Source organism: Mustelus asterias, unplaced genomic scaffold (assembly GCF_964213995.1).
Source record: "Mustelus asterias unplaced genomic scaffold, sMusAst1.hap1.1 HAP1_SCAFFOLD_725, whole genome shotgun sequence".
Lineage (NCBI taxonomy): Eukaryota > Metazoa > Chordata > Chondrichthyes > Carcharhiniformes > Triakidae > Mustelus > Mustelus asterias.
The window spans coordinates 8,873-29,757 of NW_027590674.1; the positions used below are offsets into that span (position 1 = coordinate 8,873).

At 45.6% G+C, this 20,885-nt stretch overlaps 1 protein-coding gene across 1 annotated transcript in view; it reads right to left on the reverse strand.

Annotated features, from left to right (window-relative positions):
* Positions 1-1,614: 1,614 nt before the first annotated feature.
* LOC144487306 (NACHT, LRR and PYD domains-containing protein 3-like) overlaps positions 1,615-20,885 on the reverse strand; it is a gene marked incomplete at its 3' end in the record, with an annotated part of 28,043 nt that continues 8,772 nt past the window's right edge. The window contains exons 3-5 of the mRNA XM_078205386.1: positions 20,184-20,270; positions 7,686-7,856; positions 1,615-1,702 (exon numbers count right to left, since the gene is read on the reverse strand). Of these exons, the coding sequence (XP_078061512.1) occupies positions 1,615-1,702; positions 7,686-7,856; positions 20,184-20,270 (346 nt within the window). The remainder of the gene's footprint in view (positions 1,703-7,685; positions 7,857-20,183; positions 20,271-20,885) is intronic.

Below are 20,885 nucleotides of genomic sequence, written 5' to 3' on the forward strand. Positions count from 1 at the left end.
AGAAAAGATCCCAATGAGCCAAAAATCTAAATCCCTGCCCCCTGCACCAGCTCTCAAGCCAGTCATTCATCTGCCTAATCCTCCTATTCCTACTCTCACTAGCACGTGGTACCGATAGTAGTCCTGAAATTACTACATTAGCCTTCTGCCTAAATCTCTGTATTCACATTTCAGGACCTCATCCCTTTTCCTCCCTATGTCGTTGGTACCAATATGTACAACGACCTCTGGCTGCTCACCCTCCCTCTTAAGAATGTCCTGCAATCGCTCAGAGACGTCCTTGACCCTGGCACCAGGGAGGCAACACACCATCCTGGAGTCTCGATTGCGGCCACAGAAACGCCTACCTGTGCCTCTAACTAGCGAGTCCCCTATTACTACTGCTCGCTTGCTCTTTGCCCGACCCTGTCCCACATCAGAACCAGCTGTGGTGTCACAGGCCTGGCTACTGCTGGTATCTCCCCCTGACAGGCTATCACTCCCGTAAATCATCTCTCCCTCCCCTCCAGCCCGACTACCTCCCACTAGCCCTTGAACAAATCTGACTAAACCTCCCAACTTGGCCTCATCCGTCCCAACCTCTCCTGACCTGACATAGAAACATGGAAGATAGGAGCAGGAGGCGGCCTTTTGGCCCTTTAAGCCTACTCCACCATCCATCACAATCATGGCTGATCGTCCAACTCAATAGCCTAATCCTGCTTTCTCCCCATAACCTTTGATCCTGTTCGCCCCAAGTGCTATATGCAGCCGCCTCTTGAATACATTCTTGACTATATCTCTGACTTAAACTGATTACTCAAGAACCAACCCCAACCCACTACTCTCCAAAGCTATTAACCAATCCCAACCTCCGACCACGCAACCAAATCTAACTAGACACCCAACAACATTACCAACTCCCAGCCACCATCCAAACTGCTGATTAACCCTCCAACCCAACACAATACAACTCGACCACCCTCCCGACACCCAGAACTAATCCTTGAACCTCTCCCCAGCTCCCTGACTAACGATTCATCCAGCGACACACCAACCCATTCACTCCCACAATCAACTAACACTTATGGAGCTCCCCGGGGTCACTGTGCTGTAAATAGGGTGTGCTCGCTCTACTGCGGCTCCACTCTGCTCTGATGGAGTCCCCCGGAGTCACTGTGCTGTAAATAGGGTGCGTGCTCTCTCTTCCCCAACTCTGCTCTGGTGGAGCTCCCTGGGGACACTGTGCTGTAAACAGGGTGTGCACTCCCTCTTCCTCGACTCTAGTCTGCTGTGATGGAGATCCCCGGGGTCACTGTGCTGTAAATAGGGTGTGTGCTGTCTCTTCCCCGACTCTTGTCTGCTCTGATGGAGCTCCCAGGGTCGCAGTGCCGAAGATCCTGGGAGAAATATGCAGCAGTTTCAGGTTGGGAGAATTTTTAAACATACCGGCAATCTGCTTACCATTGCTGCTGCTTGTAAGGTTCAGGCCCATTTATATTTTAAATCCATTTATATTTTAATTGTTACACTAAAAATTAACACAAACACTCACGAGATCCGTTCCAGACTCCTGCAGGTCAGTATGAGGCGGCGGAGAGCAGGGACAGATTGATATGTGAAGGAGTTTAATCCCAGGTACAGAATCCTCAGTGACTGTTTTGTACTGAGAGCGGAGGCGAGATCCTCAGCACAAGAATCCGTGAGAGCGTTATCACTGAGACTGGAGACCAGAGAGAGGAATATCAGGAATCAGGCTCAATCCCCAGTGTTTTAAATAATACTGTTAATAACAATAATAATGTACTGTATGAGACATTCCAAAAACACAACCTGCATTTCTGTAGAATGAGGAAATACTCAATGCTGAAAATGAAATATAAATAAACTGGAAATGCTCAGCAGGTTAGCTAAATACATGTGAAGAGAGAAACAGGGGTAAAGTTTGAGTTTCCATTGGAACTGGGAACGGGCAGTGAATTGACAGGTTTGAAGTGACAGCGGTGGGTGGCTGGGGAAGAAACAAAGAAAGGACAAACTGGAATTACAGGAGTGATTAAATGATAAAAGTGATGATGGGACAGGACCATAATCACAGGATCCCCGTGTCCTTCCTCGGAGTGGCTCGGGAGGGACATGGGATGGTCAGTGGTTTGGGAATGCAGTTTGTGGTGAGGTTGAAGATAATGGCTGTGATTTTACCAGAAGCTCTGAAGTCCCAACATGGGGATTGGAAATGGGTGGTGTGTCCGTGTGGGCAGGATAGGCAGAGTTATGAAGGTGATATTGGCAGAGGCGGACAATTAACGGCTGGCAGGCAGGGGGAGCTGCCCACTGAGGCAGCCTTGGCAGGGGGCAGTCCCAGTTCAGGCAATGCTGGCAGCATCTCCAAAGGCAGCCAGCAGGACTTTCAAAGAGCAGCTCTGGAGGGAGCAGCGAGGGAGCTCTGCTTATTGAATGAAGGACTGAAATGTCAGAAACCAGAGCAAGCCCCTGGAGGGGCTCCTCCCGGCTGCTCAGGCTCAGAGGGAGTTCCTGTTCCCTCAGGATGGGAGGAGATTATCCCATCGGTACAAGCCAGTCTGGATGGAGATTGCTGGGAGGTGAGCAGGTTTCAGACACGTGGTTACAAAGTGGAAAAGGATCAATGTCCTGATGTGTTCTGCCACGGTGAGTGCAGCACAGCCTGATATGTGAATAAGGATGAGAGGGAAATTGTAGAAAGAACATCTCCACCCAGACACTGGCAATGCAAAGGACTTGCAGAATGCCATTGGCTGTCCTGTCTGGAGACAATACACATCTCTGTAACCTGTGCTTAATGCTCCCTTCTCTCACATTATCTGTCTCTTTAAGACCTGGTTGGCTGTCGGGATTCGCATTCTAATCAGTATTCTGGAACTTGATTTTGTGTCTCTGGGTCCTGTTTGAGAGCAGATTTCCACTCCATCTGACGAAGGAGCAGCGCTCTGAAAGCTAATGGTATTTGCTACCAAATAAACCTGTTGGACTTTAACCTGGTGTTGTTAAAACTCTTACAATGCAAAGGCAGCAGCATTGACTGTCAGAGACATGTCCATTAGGCTGGCACCAGCATAGGCTAGAGCAGGGTTGACCAACATATTCACTGGGCAAACAAACGTCAATGTTTTTCTCACTCAAGCGGCCGATGAGTAAATTTCAGAATGATAAAGTTTGGCACAGCAGAAATTTCAATTAAAAACTAAACTGAGATATGAAAAGAAACAACTTGCTGAGCACAATAATGAGTAATAAATAAAGATGATTATTAGAGTTTAATCCTCATCAATCACAAATTGTTTCTCTCCCACATTTGCTGCAGATTGGCTCAAAAACCCAGCAGCAGCAAACATGGGAAAGAAACGGGATGTGATTGGAGGAGCAGCTCCATGCTGAGTCTTCCATTCAAACTGAACTGTGTGACTGAGATTCTGGAAACTCGCTCCGGGGGCCGCATTGAGGGGCTTCGAGGGTCACATTCGCCCCTTGGTCCACACGTTGGACAACCCTGGGCTAGTGCATGTGTTTGATGAGTGAGTAACAATTTATGTGTTTGGAAAGAGAGCAAACATCATCAGGGAATGAGTGAAGAGTGGAGAAATCCAGGTCTTGCCATCCTTACGCCAATGGAAGATGAAGTGCTGGATCAGGAAGGCCTGGGGGCAGAGTGGGTAATTACTGCTGGTGAGATGGGTTGAGTGGGAGGCCTAATGAATGGGCACAGGAGAGCGCCTGGTGAGGACAAAACATAGAGCTTGTTTATCCATCACTGGTCACAGAGAGCAGTCTGAAGGACGTATTGGGATAGGAACAAAATAACTAGGAGCTGCAGAAGGCCATTCAGACCCTCGAGCATACTCCATCACGGCTGATCTAATTGTAGTCTCAACTCTTTTCCCTGTCGCTCCCCCGTAACCCTTGATTCGCTTCTCAATCCAAAATCATTCTTAACTCAGCCTTGAATATATTCAATGATTCTGCCACCACTAGTCTCCAGGGAAGAGAATTCCACTGACCAGCCACCATCTAAAAAATAAATTTCTCCTCATCTCAGTCTTAACGGACTGACAATTACATTTTAAAATCTGTCCCCTTGTTCTGGTTTCTCTTACAAGAAGAAACAGCCTCTCAGCAATGACCCTGTCTCATCCCCTCAATGCGATCACCTTTTAATCTTCTGAACTTTCCGAGATATTGCTCCAATTTGCTCAAATTTTCCTCGTAAAATAAACCTCTCCATCCCAGGAATCAGCCGAGTGAACTTTCTCTGAGCTGGTTCTAATACAGTTCTATCATTTTTAAAATAAAGAGCTCAACATTATACACATTACTCCAGTTGTGATCTCATGAAGGTCGTGTAAAGCTGCAGCAAAACCTTCTTACTCTTACCTTCCATTCCTATTGCAATAAGAACGTTAAGAAACAGGAGCAGGAGTCATCCATTCTGTCCTTCAAATCCACTCCATCATTCAATGTGACCATGGCTGATCCTCTGCTTCAACACCATTTCCAGCATTATCCCTGCATTCCTTGATTCACCAGCATTCTAATGGAAAACAAATACCCCTCATCTCAGCCTAAATAACTGCCCTTTATTCTCAGACTGTGTCCCAGGTTTCAGACCCTCCAGCAAGGGGAAACATCCTTTCTGCATCTGGCCAATTGAACCCCATAAATTAGTGGAGGTTTGAATAAGTTCAGCGATCATTCTTCTAAAGGCCTGAGAATAAAGTGTTTTTGTTCCTCATAGGACAACCCATCTGTCCCTGGACCTATTTTAGTGAACCTTCTTTACATGCCAAGTACATCTTTGCTTCGGGCAGGAGACCAAAACTGTTCACAATACTCCAGGTTGGTCTCATCAAGGCTGCATATAATTGCAGGAAGACATCTTTTCCCTCAACTCAAATCCTCTTAGAATAATAGCTAATATACCATTTGTTATCTTAATTGCTCTCATCTTAGCTTTCAGTGCCTCATGAACAAGGTATCAAATTGCCTTAATTGGAGTTGCCTTAATTTCTGTTTTTTCTACAAAATTAGATAACCTCACATTTTCCCGCCTTGTCATCCAGCTGGCAATCCTTTGGCCGCTCCCTGAGCCTCTCCACATCCCCTTGAAACATCTTTGCATCCTCCTCACAATTCAGATTTTCACCTAGTTTTCCATTATTCGCAAATTTGGAAATATTATATTTGATCCCCACATCCATATCATTGATGGAGATTCTGAATAGCTGAGACCCAAACACTGATCCCTGCCGTACTCCACTAGTTAGAGGCTGTCAACCCAAAAGTAACCCACTTATTCCAACTCCTTGTTTCTGTCCATTAATCAGTTCTCAATCCATGCTGGTATATTCCTCCCAATCCCACGTGCTCCAATTTTATTTAATAACCTCTTGTGTGTGAATCATGCAACTATAGAATCCCTAGTGTAGGAATCGTCATTCGGCCCATCGAGACACACTGACAGAGTAATTTACCAAGGTCCGCTCCCCATAAACTCACAAATTTACTCGGGCTAATCCACCTAACCTACATACCTTGGGACACTAAGGGCAATTTTACCATGACCAATCCATCTACCATGCATATCTTTGGAGTGTGGGAGGAAACCGGAGCACCCAAAGGAAACACACGCAGACACGGGGAGAATGTGGAAACTCCACACAGTCACCCAAGGCTGGAATTGAACCCGGGCCCCTGGCTGTGATGCAACAATATTAACCACTGTGTCACCGTGCCAGCCTTTCATAAATCCATGTTGGCCCTGTCTAATCCTGCCATTAATTTCGAAGTGTTCTGTTATCACTTCCTTTATTATAGATTATTATAGGATTTCCATACCATCAATGTCAGACTAATAGATCTGCAGTTGCCCGGTTTCCCGTAACCCCACATATTCACGCTGCTAATCCACCTAACCTACACATCTTGGACACTAACGGGCAATTTAGCATGGCCAATCCACCTAACCTGCACAGTTTTTTTGGACTATGGGAGGAAACAGGCGCAGCCGAAGGAAACCCACACAGACACGGGGAGAACGTGAGAACTCCACAAACAGTCGTCCAAAGCTGGAATGAATCCGGGAATCTGACGCTGTGAGGCAGCAGTGCCAACCCCGGTGCCACATCTTCACTTAATCTAATACAGTCCTTGAATTAGCAACGGCTGGAACACTTCTGCTGCTGTTTTTCAACTGAAAGGAATCTATTTTTGTTGGAAACGCCACACATTTGCACATCACCATGTCTAAAACAGCTTGTTGTGTGATTGGCACTGGAACGTGCTTCTCCAAGAAATTGCTTGAATAGATTCTGTGAACCAATCTCTTATTCAACTTTTGACAATCTGAGCTATTTATACAGTAAATAGAAGAAGCCACAGGAGCATTGACCTACAGAGGGATCTGTGTGTACAAGTCTACAGATCCCTGAAAGTAGCAACACAGGTGGATGAGGTGGTCAAGAAGGCACATAGCATGCTTGTCTTCATCGACCGGGGCAGAGTATAAAAGTTAGCAAGTTATGTTAGAGCTGTATGAAACTTTATTTGGCCACATTTGAATAATTCTTGCAGTTCTGTTCTCCACACTACCAGAATGATGTGGATGCTTTGGAAAGGGTGTAAAGAAGGTTTACCAGAATGTTGCCTGGTCAAGGAGGGTTACGTTATGAAGAGAGGTTGTATAAACACGGATTGTTTTCACTACAAAAAGGGAGGCTGAGGGGTGACCTGATGGAGGTATCCACAATTATGAGAGGCATCAATATGGTGGATAGTCAGAGACTTTTCTCCAGGGTGGAATGATCAACTACAAGAGGGCACAGGATAAAGGTGGGAGGGGCAAAGTTTATGGGAGACGTGTGGGGAAGATTTTCACACAGAGGGTGGTGGGTGCCTTGAGTGCCCTGCCAATGGAGGTGGTGGAAGCAGGCACGTTACCAATGTCCAACATGAATCTTTATAGACACATGAACAGGAGACGAACTGAGGAATAGAAACTGCGAATGGGCAGTAAGTACTGGGTCTGAATATGGATTAGGAGTCAGGCTTGGTGTGCCGAAGGGCCTGTTACAGTGTTGTATGCTTCTTTGTTCTTCTTTGCATATGGAGATTAAAACCACCCGTGATTATTGCAGTATGCTTTTACAAGACCCCATTATTATGACTATTGTCAGGGGCCTATGAATGATTCCACAAGTGACCTTTTAAACTTTGTTAATTCTTATCTCTAACCAAGCTGATTCTGCATCTTGATCATTGGAACTAAGTTCACCTCTCGCTGCTGTAGTGTCACCTGTGACTAACAGAGAAACTCCACCACCATGTCCTGTCCTCCATTTACTGTCATCCACTCAAATCTCCCCCTTTTCACAAATCAATTGATGCGGTGCCCGGGGAGAGCTGTGCACATCTGAGGAGGAGGAGAGGACCTCAGAGGGTGAACCATAACATTATTCCCCCACTCCCTGGACATAAAGATTTGTGGGACTGACATCCCATTGCTCAGGGATCAGAGAGAGAAGCAACAGGAGTCAGAGGAAAAGCAGTTTTCCTTATTCATAACTGACGCCAATAGTAATGGGCAGTGTTTTTTTATACAAATACCAGTGGTGAAATTATATTGTTGAATATGCAGTTATTATAAACACAATCTCACACAGTCTGCTACTTACTGCAGTTTCTGTATTTTACAGTCCGGATTCCTCAGAGCCACAGACAGCAGTTTCACTCCTGAATCTCCCAGTTTATTGTAACCCAGATTCAGATCTGTCAGTGAGCGATTTGTACTGAGAGCAGAGGCCAGGTCCTCGGCACAAGAATCTGAGAGATCGTTACGAAAAAGACTGGAGATCAGAGAGAGGAAAATAACAGAAATCAGGGTAAATCAACAGTGTTTTTAAGAATAAGATCATTAACAATAATAATGTACAGCGCGGGACATTCAGGAAACACAACTTCAGTTCACAACGAAGGCAAAATAGCATTGATGCTGTAAATCTGAAATATGAATAAAATATGTTAGGAATTCTCAGCAGGACAGGCAATATCTGTGAAAACAGAAACAGATTTAGTTTCAGTTCAATTAGCTAAAATTAGAACTTGGAAGTAGCGGTGAATTAAATTGTTTTAAGTGACAGGGAGCTGGGGATGGGCGGGTGACAAGGAAAGAACAAAATGGAAGTGCCGGAGTGATTAAATGACAAAAAGGATGATGGTGAAAGGGAAGAGCACAGGATTCCCATGTCCTTACCCTGAGTCACAGGGAGGGACATGGGATGGTCAGTGGCTCAGGAATGGAGTGTGTGGTGGGGTTGAAGATGATGAGAGAGAAACCTTTTTCACGATACCAGTGGTACGGGTCTGGAATGTACAGTCTGGAAGTGTGGTGGAGGCAGGCTGATTCGAGGCATCACAGAGGACAGTTGATGAACATGCGAATGAAACAATGTGCAAAGATACGAGGAGAATGCAGTAGAATGAGACAAATTCCTAATCCTAGTTTGGTGAGCCAGTGCAGACACATTTCGCCTCGTGGTGCTCCGCAATAATTCTGTGAAGATAATGGTTGGAAATGTATCGAGATTTTAACTGGAAGCTGGTGATGTTGCAGTGTAAACAGGGTGAGGTAATTTAGCCAGTGTCCACAAAGGGCCATTGGTATCTCTCTCAGGTAGAATCAGAGAATTGTTACAGAGCAGAAGGAGACCATTCGGACCATGCTCTCTGCACTGACTCTCTAAATGAGCAATTTACTAAGTGTCATTCCCCCAAATTCTCCCCGTAACCCTGCACAATCTTCCTTTTCAGATCATAATCCAATTCCCTTTGGAAATTTTCAACTGAACGTGTCTCCACCACACTCTCAGACAGTGAACTCCAGCCCTTAACCACTCGCTGCAGGAGAAGTCCCGGTTCAGGCAATGCTGGCACGGGCAGCACTTTGATAGGCAGCAGCTCTGGAGAGACCAGTGAGGAAGACCTGGTTAAGAACACAGGGCTGGAATGGGAGGAGAAAGGTTAAACTCAATTCAATGATGCACTTGGCAACACTTGGTACTCTTCCCCAAGGCTACGTGAGTTTGGAGCAAATTGCTGTTCTCTCAGGACTGGACAGTATCTGCCACATCAATCCAAGTATATCGGGATGGAGATTACTGGAGACCTGAGTAGGCGTGGGTAATATGGTTGCATGAGGCAAAAGGATGAATAACTTGCCAAGTTCTGACAAGGTGGTGAAGCATTTTATAGCATATAATCTGAGGCATATGGGGTCGAATGAGAATGAAAGTGAAATGGTAGAAAGGCCATCCCCACACAGACACAGGCAATGCTCAGACAGCAGCATCGACTGTCAGAGACATGTCAGCCTCTCTCTGCAGAGTTCTAGTTAGTCAGCTAACTCTAGCACTGTGAGAATGGGATGGTCAGAGGCAAGAGGCTTTCCCTGCGTAGACATGGCGGTCAGTCAGGTTCTCACCAGCATAGGCTTGTGTCTTTGATGGGAGAGTAACAATGGAACTTTATGTGCCTGTAGAAGAGAGCACGAAACGTCAGGGAATGAAGTAAAAATGCTGACAGCGTCCAGATCTTGTAATCCTTACACGTAGAATTAGCAGCGCTGGAGCTGGGAGAACAGCAGATAGTGTGGGAAATCGCTGATTGCGATATTGGTTGTGGAGCTGAGAGTGTGCGGTCAAATGGATGGACACAGGAGACTCTCTGGCACCTGTAACATACAGGGCTCGTGTGCCCATCACCGGTCACATGGACCCGGCTGAAGGACGTGTTGGAATGTACATTTTGTTACAAACTATGTCTTGAAGAAATATACTGAACATTGAAGGATATTGAATTCGATGATCACCCATGAACAAAATGAATGGTGGAGCAGGCTCGAAGGGCCGAATGGCCGACTCCTGCTTCTAGTTTCTATTTTAATCATGTTTCTCTGCAGGTTATGTTGTCGGCACCGTGCTATCTGTAGCCGGTTTCCTTTATTGTTACTGGAGCAGTATAATTGACATCATGTTGATTTTAATCTGAACTAATGCAGTGTTCTGTTGTTTCAGTGTTTCCCCTGGGATGGCAGAGTAGAGCTTGATTGCGGGTGATTGACAGGTTATGTCATGTGACTGAGGGACAGCTATTTTTCACAGAGCATTCTAGTTTTTATTCTGCTTTCAGAAGCTGCTTGAAGTTAAGACAAACAGCAGTGCTGTTTCCCTCTCTGAAGTTGGAGTTTTTTCTGTTTAAGTGTTGCTGTGTTGGAGGCTGTCAGAGACTGGGGTTACCTCTCTGCGGTTGGGCTGTTCGGAGGCGACATCCGTCTCTGAAAACAATTGTCTGTTGGCTCTCCAGAAGTGGTAAAAAGCTGGAAATCGACATCACGTGAGCTTACTTGTTTTTGTGCTAACAAATGTTGGAGAAGGCTGTATGTCTGTGGGTATTGCTTTATATTGGAACAACAGAGATAGCGAGCTGTTAAGAGTTATACTGTGTCATGTTTAAGTCTTGCAATTGGTAAAGGTTATGCTAATTCTTGTTGTTATATTCTAACTGCATTCTTAAATAAACTGTGTTTGAAAAAAGCATCCTAGTGGGTCACTTGATTCATACCTGGAGTGAAACACCTCATGCTCATCAATGCCAAAATCAAATGTAAAACCAAGGGTCCAGTCTAACTTCACAAAACACCTTGGAGTTTCTGGTCTGCATCTTAACAATTGCCTCCATTCACTCTTTACTCTTCCTCACAAATCAAGGGCTGTGTGACTGGGTGACGTGTGCCCCCTTTAAGCATGTGAATGGGTCCTCAGAGTCACCGTCACATTATTCCCCTACACCCAGGGCACAAAAATCAATGTGATTACATTCCACTGCATTGGGATCAGAGAGAGATAAATCACAGGAATCAGTGAAAATTCAGGTTCTGGTTCGTAACTTCCAACCCCTGGGCCTTTATAGAGTTTTTCAGCACAGAAAGAGGCCCTTCGGCCCATCGTGTCTGTGTCAGCCATCAAGACCAATCTATTCTAATCCATTTCCAGCACTTGCTCCATGGCCTTGTCTGCTGTGGCATTTCAAGTGCTTGTCTGAATGCTTCTTAAATGTTGCGAGTGTTCCTGACTCCACCACCCTTTCAGACAGTGAGATCCAGATTCCCACCACCCTCTGGGTGAAAAAACTTTTCCACAGAACCATAGAATCCCCACTGTGCAGAAGGTGCCCAATCGCCTCATCGACTCTGCACTGATTGTCCGAAAATGCCAGGCCCACACAACTGCTTATCACTGGACATTTATCATGGCAAATCCACTGAAACTACATATCTTTGAACATGAAATGATAATTTAGCATGGTCGATCCACCTAATCTACACATCTTTGGACTGTGGGAGGAAACCAGAGTACCTGACAGAAACACGCACACATGGGGGGAACATGCAAACCCCACACAGGCAGTCACCCGAGGCCAGAATTAAACCAAGGTCCCTGACGTTGTGAGGCAGCAATGCTAAACACTGTGTCATCTTCAATTCTCCTCTGAAACCCCTCCCCAAAGCCTTAAATCTATGCCCCTGGTTATTGTCTCCTAAAACGAAGGGGTAAGGTTTATTTCTATAATTTGATACAACTCCACATGGTCGTCCCCCAGCCTTCCCTGTCTGAAAAAAACAACAGGAGCATTGACATACAGATGGATCTGTGCGTACTTGTCCACTGATCCCTGAAAGTGGTAACACAGGTGGATAACTTGGTCAACAAGGCATGCAGCATGCTTGCTTCATTGGCCAGGGCATCAAGTATCAAAGTTGGCAAGTTATGTTACAGCTGTATTAAACTTTAGTTCGGCCCAACATGGAATATTGCGTGCAGTGCTGATCGCCAGACAACCAGAAGGATGTGGCTGCTTTGGAGAAGGTGCAAGGAAGGTTTACAAGGATGTCGTCTGGTCTGGTTGAGGTATGAAGAGAAGTTGAATAAACTCGGATTGTTTTCACTGGAAAGACGGAGGCTGAGGGGCGACCTGATAGAGGCAGATATATGGTTGATAGTTGGAGTCTTTTCCCCAGGGTGGAAATGTCAACTCCAAGACGGGACAGTTTGAAGGCAAGAGGGGGAAAGTTTAGAGGAGACGTGCGGGGAAAGTTTTCACATAGAGGGTGGTGGGTGCCTCGAATGCACAGCCAGTGAAGTTGACGGAAGCAGGAACGTTCCCAATGTTCGAGGTTTATCTTGATAGAAACATGAACGGGAGATGAACAGAGGAATAGAAACTGCGTATGAGCAATAAGTACTGGGTCTGAATAAGAATGAGTCGTTGCCGCAGGCTTGGTGGGTCGAAGGGCCTGTTACTGTGCTGCATGACTCTTTGTTCTTCTTTGTACATGAATGTTAAAATCACCCGTGATTATTGCAGTTTGTTTTTACAAGACCCCATTAATATTCCTGTGTACTGTGTCGGAGATTCTGAATATTGTTAGGAGCCTATAAATGATTCCCACAAGTGATCATTTAACTTTGTTAATTCTTATCTCTACCCAAACTGATTCTGCATCTTGATCATTGGAACTAAGTTCACCTCTCGCTACTGTACTGACATCTGTTACTAACAGCGAGACTCCACCACCATGTCCTGTCCTCCATTTACTGTCATCCACTCACTCTCCCCCCTTTTCACAAATCAATGGATGTTGTGCCCGGGGAGAACTGTGCACATCTGAGGAGGAGGAGAGAATCTCACAGGGTGCACCATAATGTTATTCCCCCACACCCTCAACATAAGGATTTGTGGGACTGACATCCCATTGCTCAGGGATCAGAGAGAGAAGCAACAGGAGTCAGAGGAAAAGCAGTTTTCCTTATTCATAACTGATGCCAATAGTAATGGGCAGTGTTTTTTATACAAATACCAGTGGTCAAATTATATTGTTGAATATTCAGTTATTATAAACACAATCTCACACAGTCTGCTACTTACTGCAGTTGCTGTATTTTACAGTCCGGATTCCTCAGAGCCACAGACAGCAGTTTCACTCCTGAATCTCCCAGTTTATTGACACCCAGATCCAGATCTATCAGTGAGCGGTTTGTACTGAGAGCAGAGGCCAGGTCCTTGGCACCAGAATCGGTGAGTTCGTTACCAGACAGACTGGAGATCAGAGAGAAAAATAACAGGAATCAGGGTAAATCCACAGTGTTTTTAAGAATAAGATCATTAACAATAATAATGTACAGCGCGGGACATTCAAGAAACACAACTTCAGTTGATATAGAAGGCAAAATTCTATTGATGCTGTAAATCTGAAATATGAAAAAAATATGTGGAAAATCTCAGCAGGACAGGCAGCATCTGTGAAGAGAGAAACAGATTTAGTTTCAGTTCAATTAGCTAAAATTAAAACTTGGGAGTAGCAGTGAATTAAATGGTTTTAAGTGACAGGGAGCTGGGGATGGGCGGGTGACAAGGAAAGAACAAAATGGAAGTGCCGGACTGATTAAATGACAAAAAGGATGATGGTGAAAGGGAAGAGCACAGGATTCCCATGTCCTTTCCCTGAGTCACAGGGAGGGCCATGGGATGGTCAGTGGCAGGAATGGAGTGTGTGGTGGGGTTGAAGATGATGAGAGAGAAACCTTTTTCACACTGGCAGTGGTTCGGGTCTGGAACTCACAGCCGGGAAGTGTGGTGGAGGTCGGCTGCATCGAAGCAGTCAAAAAGGAATGAGATGATTATTTGAATATAAAGAATGAGCTAGGATACGAGAAAAAGGCTGGAGAATGACACAAATGCCGAATGCTAATTTGGCGAGCTGGTTCAGACACGATGGTCCAAATGGCGTCATTGTGCTCCGTAAGAATTCTGTGATGATAATGGTTGGAAATGTTATCGATATTTCAACTGGAAGTTGGTGATGTTGCAGTGTGGACAGTGTTAGTAGCCATAGTCCTCAATAAAATGTTAATACTGATAGGCAAAGGGATCTCGGTGTACAGGTACACAGGTCACTGAAAGTGGCAATGCAGGTGGAGAAGGTAGTCAAGAAGGCATACGGCATGCTTGCCTTCATCGGCCAGGGTATTGAGTTTAAAAATTGGCAAGTCATGTTGCAGCTTTATAGAACCTTCGTTAGGCCGCACTTAGAATATAGTGTTCAATTCTGGTCGCCACTCCACCAGAAGGATGTGGAGGCTTTGGAGAGGGTACAAAAAAGATTACGAGGATGTTGCCTGGTATGGAGGGCAGTAGCTATGAGGAGAGGTTGGAGAAACTTGGTTTGTTCTCACTGGGGCGACGCAGGTTGAGGGGAGACCTGATAGAAGTCTACAAGATTATGAGAGGCATGGACAGAGTGGATAGTCGGAAGCTTTTTCGCATGGAGGAAGAGTCAATTACGAGGGGGCATAGTTTTAAAGGAGATGTACAAGGCAGATTCTTTACACAGACTAGTGGGCGCCTGGAACTCGTTGCCGGGGGAGGTAGTGGAAGCGGATATGGTGGCGACGTTTCAGGGGCGTCTTGACAAGTACATGCATAGGATGGGAATAGAGGGATATGGTCCCCGGAAGGGTAGGGGGTATTAGTTAAGTCGGGCAGCATGGTCGGTGCGATCTTGGAGGGCCGAAGGGCCTGTTCCTGTGTTGTAATTTTCTTTGTTCTTTGTATTTCTCTCCAATAGAGAGAGACAATTTGTTACATGTAGCTTCAGGGATACAACTTAATAAACGTGCGGCAATGGGAGGAGGTGGGATTCCATGAACCCCGCAGCCGGTAAGAGGACCAACCCTCAAACTTAGCATCATTCTACATCACACTCGAAACACCAAACCAAATGAACTAACCAACTCCACATGTAACCAAACAGGCACATAAATATCTGACAGGTTCGGGAAATCCGTGCACTCAGGCAGCACAGGCAGAATCACAGAATTGTTACAGAGCAGGAGGAGGCCATTCGGCCCATTGTGTCTGCACTGACTCTCCAAATGATCAACTCACGAAGAGTCATCCCCCTACCTTCCCCCAAAATCCTGTGCATTCCACAGCTTAACCACTGGCTGCAGGGAAGACCCCATTCAGGCAAAGCTGGCACCAGATTTAAAGGCAGCCAGCAGCACTTTTAAAGGCTTGAAGGGAGCAGTGAGGGAGCCCTGGTTAATGAACAAAGGGCTGAAATGGCAGAAGGCAGATTAAACCCAATTCGCTGACACTACCCTGGAAATTCTCAAGGCTATTTCCATTTGGAGGGAGGTTCTGTTCCCTCAGGAGTGAAGGAGGAGTCCTGTCACATCAACCCAAGCAAGTCTGGATGGTGAGATGGGATGTGGATCCAGAGAGAGTGAGTGAGTGAATGGATGCGCACCGGAGAGACTCTGCTGCTGAGTCCAAAACCTGGTGCTTGTGTGTCTTCCATTGGTCACATGGAGCTCTGGATTGGGAACAGTCTCCAGGACATGTTGCAATGTGCATTACCCTCTAACATTCTTCACTCTCTCACACATCAACAGCTGCTGCGAGAGGGAGACAAGTGTCTACCTCAGAAGAGGAGGAGGGGTTCACAGAGGGTGCTCTGTCACATTATTCCCCATAACCTCCACCAGAGCAGATACTGTCTCACACGATTAGCAAAGGGGTTACAAACAGGCAGCACAGAGCAGCACAGACATACTCGAGCAGCTGATGGAGGCAGGAATAGCTGAGTTCACTCACGCTCGAGGGGACAGGTCATTGTCAGCTTCAGGAAGATGAAATGTGACTGGAGTCTTTAACAATGCAGCAGATACTGGAGCTGCAGTGTAAGGTATTTTAACATTCGGTGGAGTTTCCAAAGGCTCTGTGTATCCATACACAAAGGATGGAGGAGTCAATCCAGGTCAGCAGTGTTACCATGTCTCAGGTATGAGCACAAATAGCATCCTCCACAGAGAGATTGGTGACCTTCATGGAGAGTCACATCCAGCCTCTCACTCACAGGAAATACACATGAGCCTGCATGTTCTCACCACCTCCATGAGCTCTGTGGAACACGGGCTGCAGGAGGGGTGGGAAAATGTGCCTGGAGTAACTGTCAGGAGCTCCCCAGCTGAGCAGGGAGGGTCCAGTTTGCCCTGAATGGATAGAGGAGCGGCTGCCTGCAGTATTTGGGAGCTCCTCTCAGGATGCCCCTGGTGTGGGCAGTGGATCCCCTTCTGCTCCGACTGTGACACCAGCACCTCACGAAACTATGATGATGGAGACAACTCCAGCGTCTGTGCAGAGGACCTACAGTTGGCCGGATCCTTCCAGGACCCAGGAAATCCGAGGACAAAGGCCACGGCATCGAAATTCTCAGAGGAGAGAGGTAAGATGCTGCAAGCAGCTCAGCGGATAGTGCGGGGATGGGGGTGGTTGTCATGGTGGGGTTGATCCTTGGGTTTCACAGGGTTAACACAGTAAGAAGTTTAACACCACCAGGTTAATACACACAGGATTGTACTTTGTTATTACTGGTCCCTTTGTTCTGTATGTATTTTCAATAAATTCAGAGATGGAGCACCACTAAAAAAATCCCTCACCATATTCCTGGGTGTTTAACAGTTCACTGGGAATGTGAGATGGGAAATACAGCACTGAATGAGGTCAATACAATTTCAATACCTTTGTTTCATGTAGTGACGGCTCCAGGGAAATTATAAAACATTCACAGAAACAGCAACAGTGCTGGAGATGGTGAAGATTTATTACACTGAATGGCTGTGTGAGTTCAGGTTCTTGGAAAACATGTCTGCATTACTAAATCTCTATCCTCCCTGACACATATCCCATGTCCCTGGCCTGTGGTCCATGGGGTTCCTCATCATGAAGCATCTGGTCAACATTGTGTTGCATCACACTTTGTTCAAAGCTTCTCCACTCTAGATCCAGGTTGTATGGAACACAGCACAACACCAGGACATTTGAGACCCTCGCTGAGTATATTGAGTAGTTCCACCAGATCTATCTTTAGAATTCCTCTGGCCTGTGCAATGGCCACACTATTTGTCCTGTCGCAGCTGTTTTTTCTCTCTTCTGCGACTGAGTTTGGGTTACACACAGGCACAATTACCCATCCCTACAGTGGGCAGCTGTGTCTTTATTAATTCTTTCAAGGGATGATGGTTTCACTGGCAATGCAAACACTTGCAGCCCATCCCCAATTGCCCTTGAGAAGGAGGTGGTGAGCCATCTTCTTAAATTCTGCAGAGCATCTGGTACAAAACCGCTAGGAAGGGACATCCGGGATTATGATCCCGCATCAGTGATGGAAAAGCAATATATTCCAAGGCAGAATGGTGTGTGGTTTGGAAAGAAATCTGAAGCTGGTTGGTGTCCCATCCTTCTGATATCCTTGGCCATCTCGGCGATGCATAGTGCCTGTTTGGATGATGCTGGCTCAGGAACCTTGGTGAGCTGCTACATTCCACCTTGTATGTGGTAAAATACTGCCACTGTGCGTCAGTGGTAGAGACAGTCAATGTTTTGTTTGGTGAATGGCCAGCTGATCCAGTAGGCTCCTTTTCCATGGATGAGCTTCTTCAGTGTTTTTGAAGCTGCAGTCAATCCAGCAAGATGAGCGGATTCCATCACACTGCTGACTTTTGCCTTGGAGATGGTGGGCAAAATTTTGGGAGACAGGAGGCGGGTTCCTCATCTCCGAATTCCCAGACTGTGATCTACCCTTGGAGCCATAGTGTTTACAGTTCAGTGTCTGTTCAATGGTCCCAGTGCACTCCCACCACTCAGGATGTTGATGGTCGAGGATTCAGCGATGGTGCTGCCATTCAATGTAAAGGGAATATGGTTATATTCCCGTCTGTTGGAGATGGTCCTTGCCTGGTATTTGTGTCGTGAAACATTACTTGCCATTTATCAGGTTAAGCCTGAACGTTCTTCAGACCTTAAGACGCTAGCTCTGTCGAAGAGTCACCCAGATTCGAAGGGTTAGCTGTTCTCTCTCCACAGAAGCTGTCAGACATGCTGGGCCTTTCCAGCATTTTCGGTTTTGTTCAGGTCTTGCTGTTTATGGACATGGACTGCTTCAGTCTCTGAGGAATTGTGAACAGTACTGAGCATTGTGCAATCATTAGTGAGCATCCTCACTACTGATATTATAATGGAAGGCAGGACATTGATAAAGCAATTGAAGGTGGTTGGGATTTGGACATCACCCTCAGAAACTCCTGCAGTGATGTTCATGAGGCACTGGAAGGATGACACTTTTCTGACGTTCAAGAGCAGACTGATGGAGCAGCAATTCATCAGATTAGATTTGCCCTGTTTTTTTCCACATTTTCCGGTAGATCCAGTGTTGTAGCTGTACTGGAACAGCTTGGCTAGGGGAATGGCTGGTTATGGAGCACAGTTCTTCAGTACCATTGCTGGGGTACTGCCAGGCTGACAGAGTTTGCAGTACGCAGTGCCTTCGGTCATTTCTTTACCTCACACGCAGTGAATCAAATTGTCATCTGTAATGTTGGGGACCTCAGGAGGAGGCCGAGATTAATCATTCTGCTCAGCACTTCTGGCTGAGGATGGCACTGATGCTCTGGCCTCCCTCATCAGTAATGATGGAATACTTGTGGCATGTTTATAGAATCATAAAATTCCCACAGTGTAGAAGGAGGCCCTTTGGCCCATCGAGTCTTCACCAATTCTTTGAAAAAGTATCATATCCAGGCCTATCTCTGTAACTCCACATATATGGCCCACTAATCCCCGTAACCTACACACCCTGAGACACTAAGGGACAACTTAGTATAGCCAATCATCTGAACCTGCACATCTTTGGAGTGTGGGAGAAAATTGGAGCACCCAGAGGAAACCCACACAGACACTGGGAGAACGTGCAAACTTTACACATAAAGTAACCCAAGGCCGGAATTGATCCCTGGTCCCTGGCGCTGTGAGGCAGCAGTGCTAACCACTGAGCCACCGTGTCGCCTAATGTAACCGGCATGTCTAACATTTTGTGACATGTCTAACACTATTTATGACTAGATATGGCAAGACAGCAGATCTCTGATCTGATCCATTGGTTTTGGTGTGATTGAGCTCGGTCTATCATATGCTGCATCCGCTCTGTGGTCTGGTGGCCGTGTGCTGGAGCTTCACATCTCATCTTAAGATAAACCCAAGTCGCATTTGGTAGTACATGTAAAGAAAATTAGTCGTAGTAACACAGTACTGGTTGCTGGGGAAAGCCACTGTCAGCTTCCTATAAATGAAAAGGTACAGTTCACCTCTCCTGTCTGTTTCCTGTCACTCAGATAACTTCATATCCAGGCTGCCTTTGCCTCTTTTATTTCATGGTCTCCAACTTTGCTCCCAAGCTTATTTTGTGTCTACTAATAGCGGGCAGTGTTTTTAACAACACGAATACTGACAGCAATGGTATATTTAGTATCATTATTTGTGTTCATAAAAAGAATGTCCATTATTAATAGGGACATCATTCAGACTATTCTGCACTGTGATTATTGCCATTGCCAGCTGAGCTGTGCCTTGAACTGCTGGGCTGGAAGCTCTGGAATTCTCTTCATGACCCTCCCCATCTCCATCTCTGCATTCTCTTTTCAGGTGCTCCTTAAGCTCCGTTTAACACAAATTTGAGAGTGGATCCCTCGGCATAAAACTCATCAGAATTCAATGTAGTTTGTAATCTGCCTTACCAATATACAGCAGTTTTCTATGTTTAATCAAACTGAGAAGCCGACAGACATAAACATCTATAATCTGAATGACAAATTAAACTAAATTCAACATGTGACCAGCCATATCTGGGAATTCTATAAACATTTAATTGTTTTGTCCATCTTTTTTATTCTCATGAATGGTTTTGAAAATAAATATAAATGATTAGATAAATCTTTCACTCCTGAACCTCGCAGTTTATTGTAACTCAGGTTCAGACACATCACTGACGGGTTTGTACTGAGAGCAGAGGTGAGAATATCTGAGGCTGTTACTCTCCAAACTGGAGATCAGAGAGAGAAAGATTTCAGGAGTTAGAGTAAATCCATAGTGTTTAACATAAATAGTGACAGGAATGATGTGGAATGGTTATTAATGACACTATTACTGACACTGATAATAATTTACAGTGTCAGACATCCACTGATTATTAACACAATCTCACACACTCTGATACTTACTGCAGTTTCTGTATTTTACATTCTGGATTCCTCAGAGCCGCAGACAATAGTTTCGCTCCTGAATCTCCCACTTTATTGCGACCCAGACTAAATGGAGAAAGTGAGAAACACATTAAATTCAGATTAATGTTCAGCAGGAAAAATAGCCGGATCTATGTTTGTGTCAGAAACTTAGCACCAGTGGTGAACTGATTCAAGTTACGATACGATACCTCACCCAAGTTGATCTTTCTCTACACCCGAGCTATGACTGTAACACTGCATTAGAACATAGAAGAACATAGAAAAGCGACAGCACAAACAGGCCCTTCGGCCCGCAAGTTGCGCCGAACAATTTCCTTACATTCTAGGCTCATCGATAACCCTCTATCTTACTAACCTCCATGAACCTATCCAAAAGTCTCTTAAAAGACTCAATTGAATCCACTTCCACCACCACTACCGGCAGCCGATTCCACGCACGCAACATCCTGTGAGTGAAAAACGTACCCCTGTGATGTAATGATGACAATGATATAATGGTCAGCATAGTTGCTTTCTAAGCAGTTGATACGGGTTTAATTCCCAGCTATCTCAGTTTGTTGGAGTGGATGAAGAGAGGGCCAGGAGCCTGTAACCACAACCTTAAATAGTGAGTCAATCCAATTGAGTCAAGTCTGTGGCTCCAGACGGGAGCACTGGTGTTAAGCTCAGCTGAGGGTT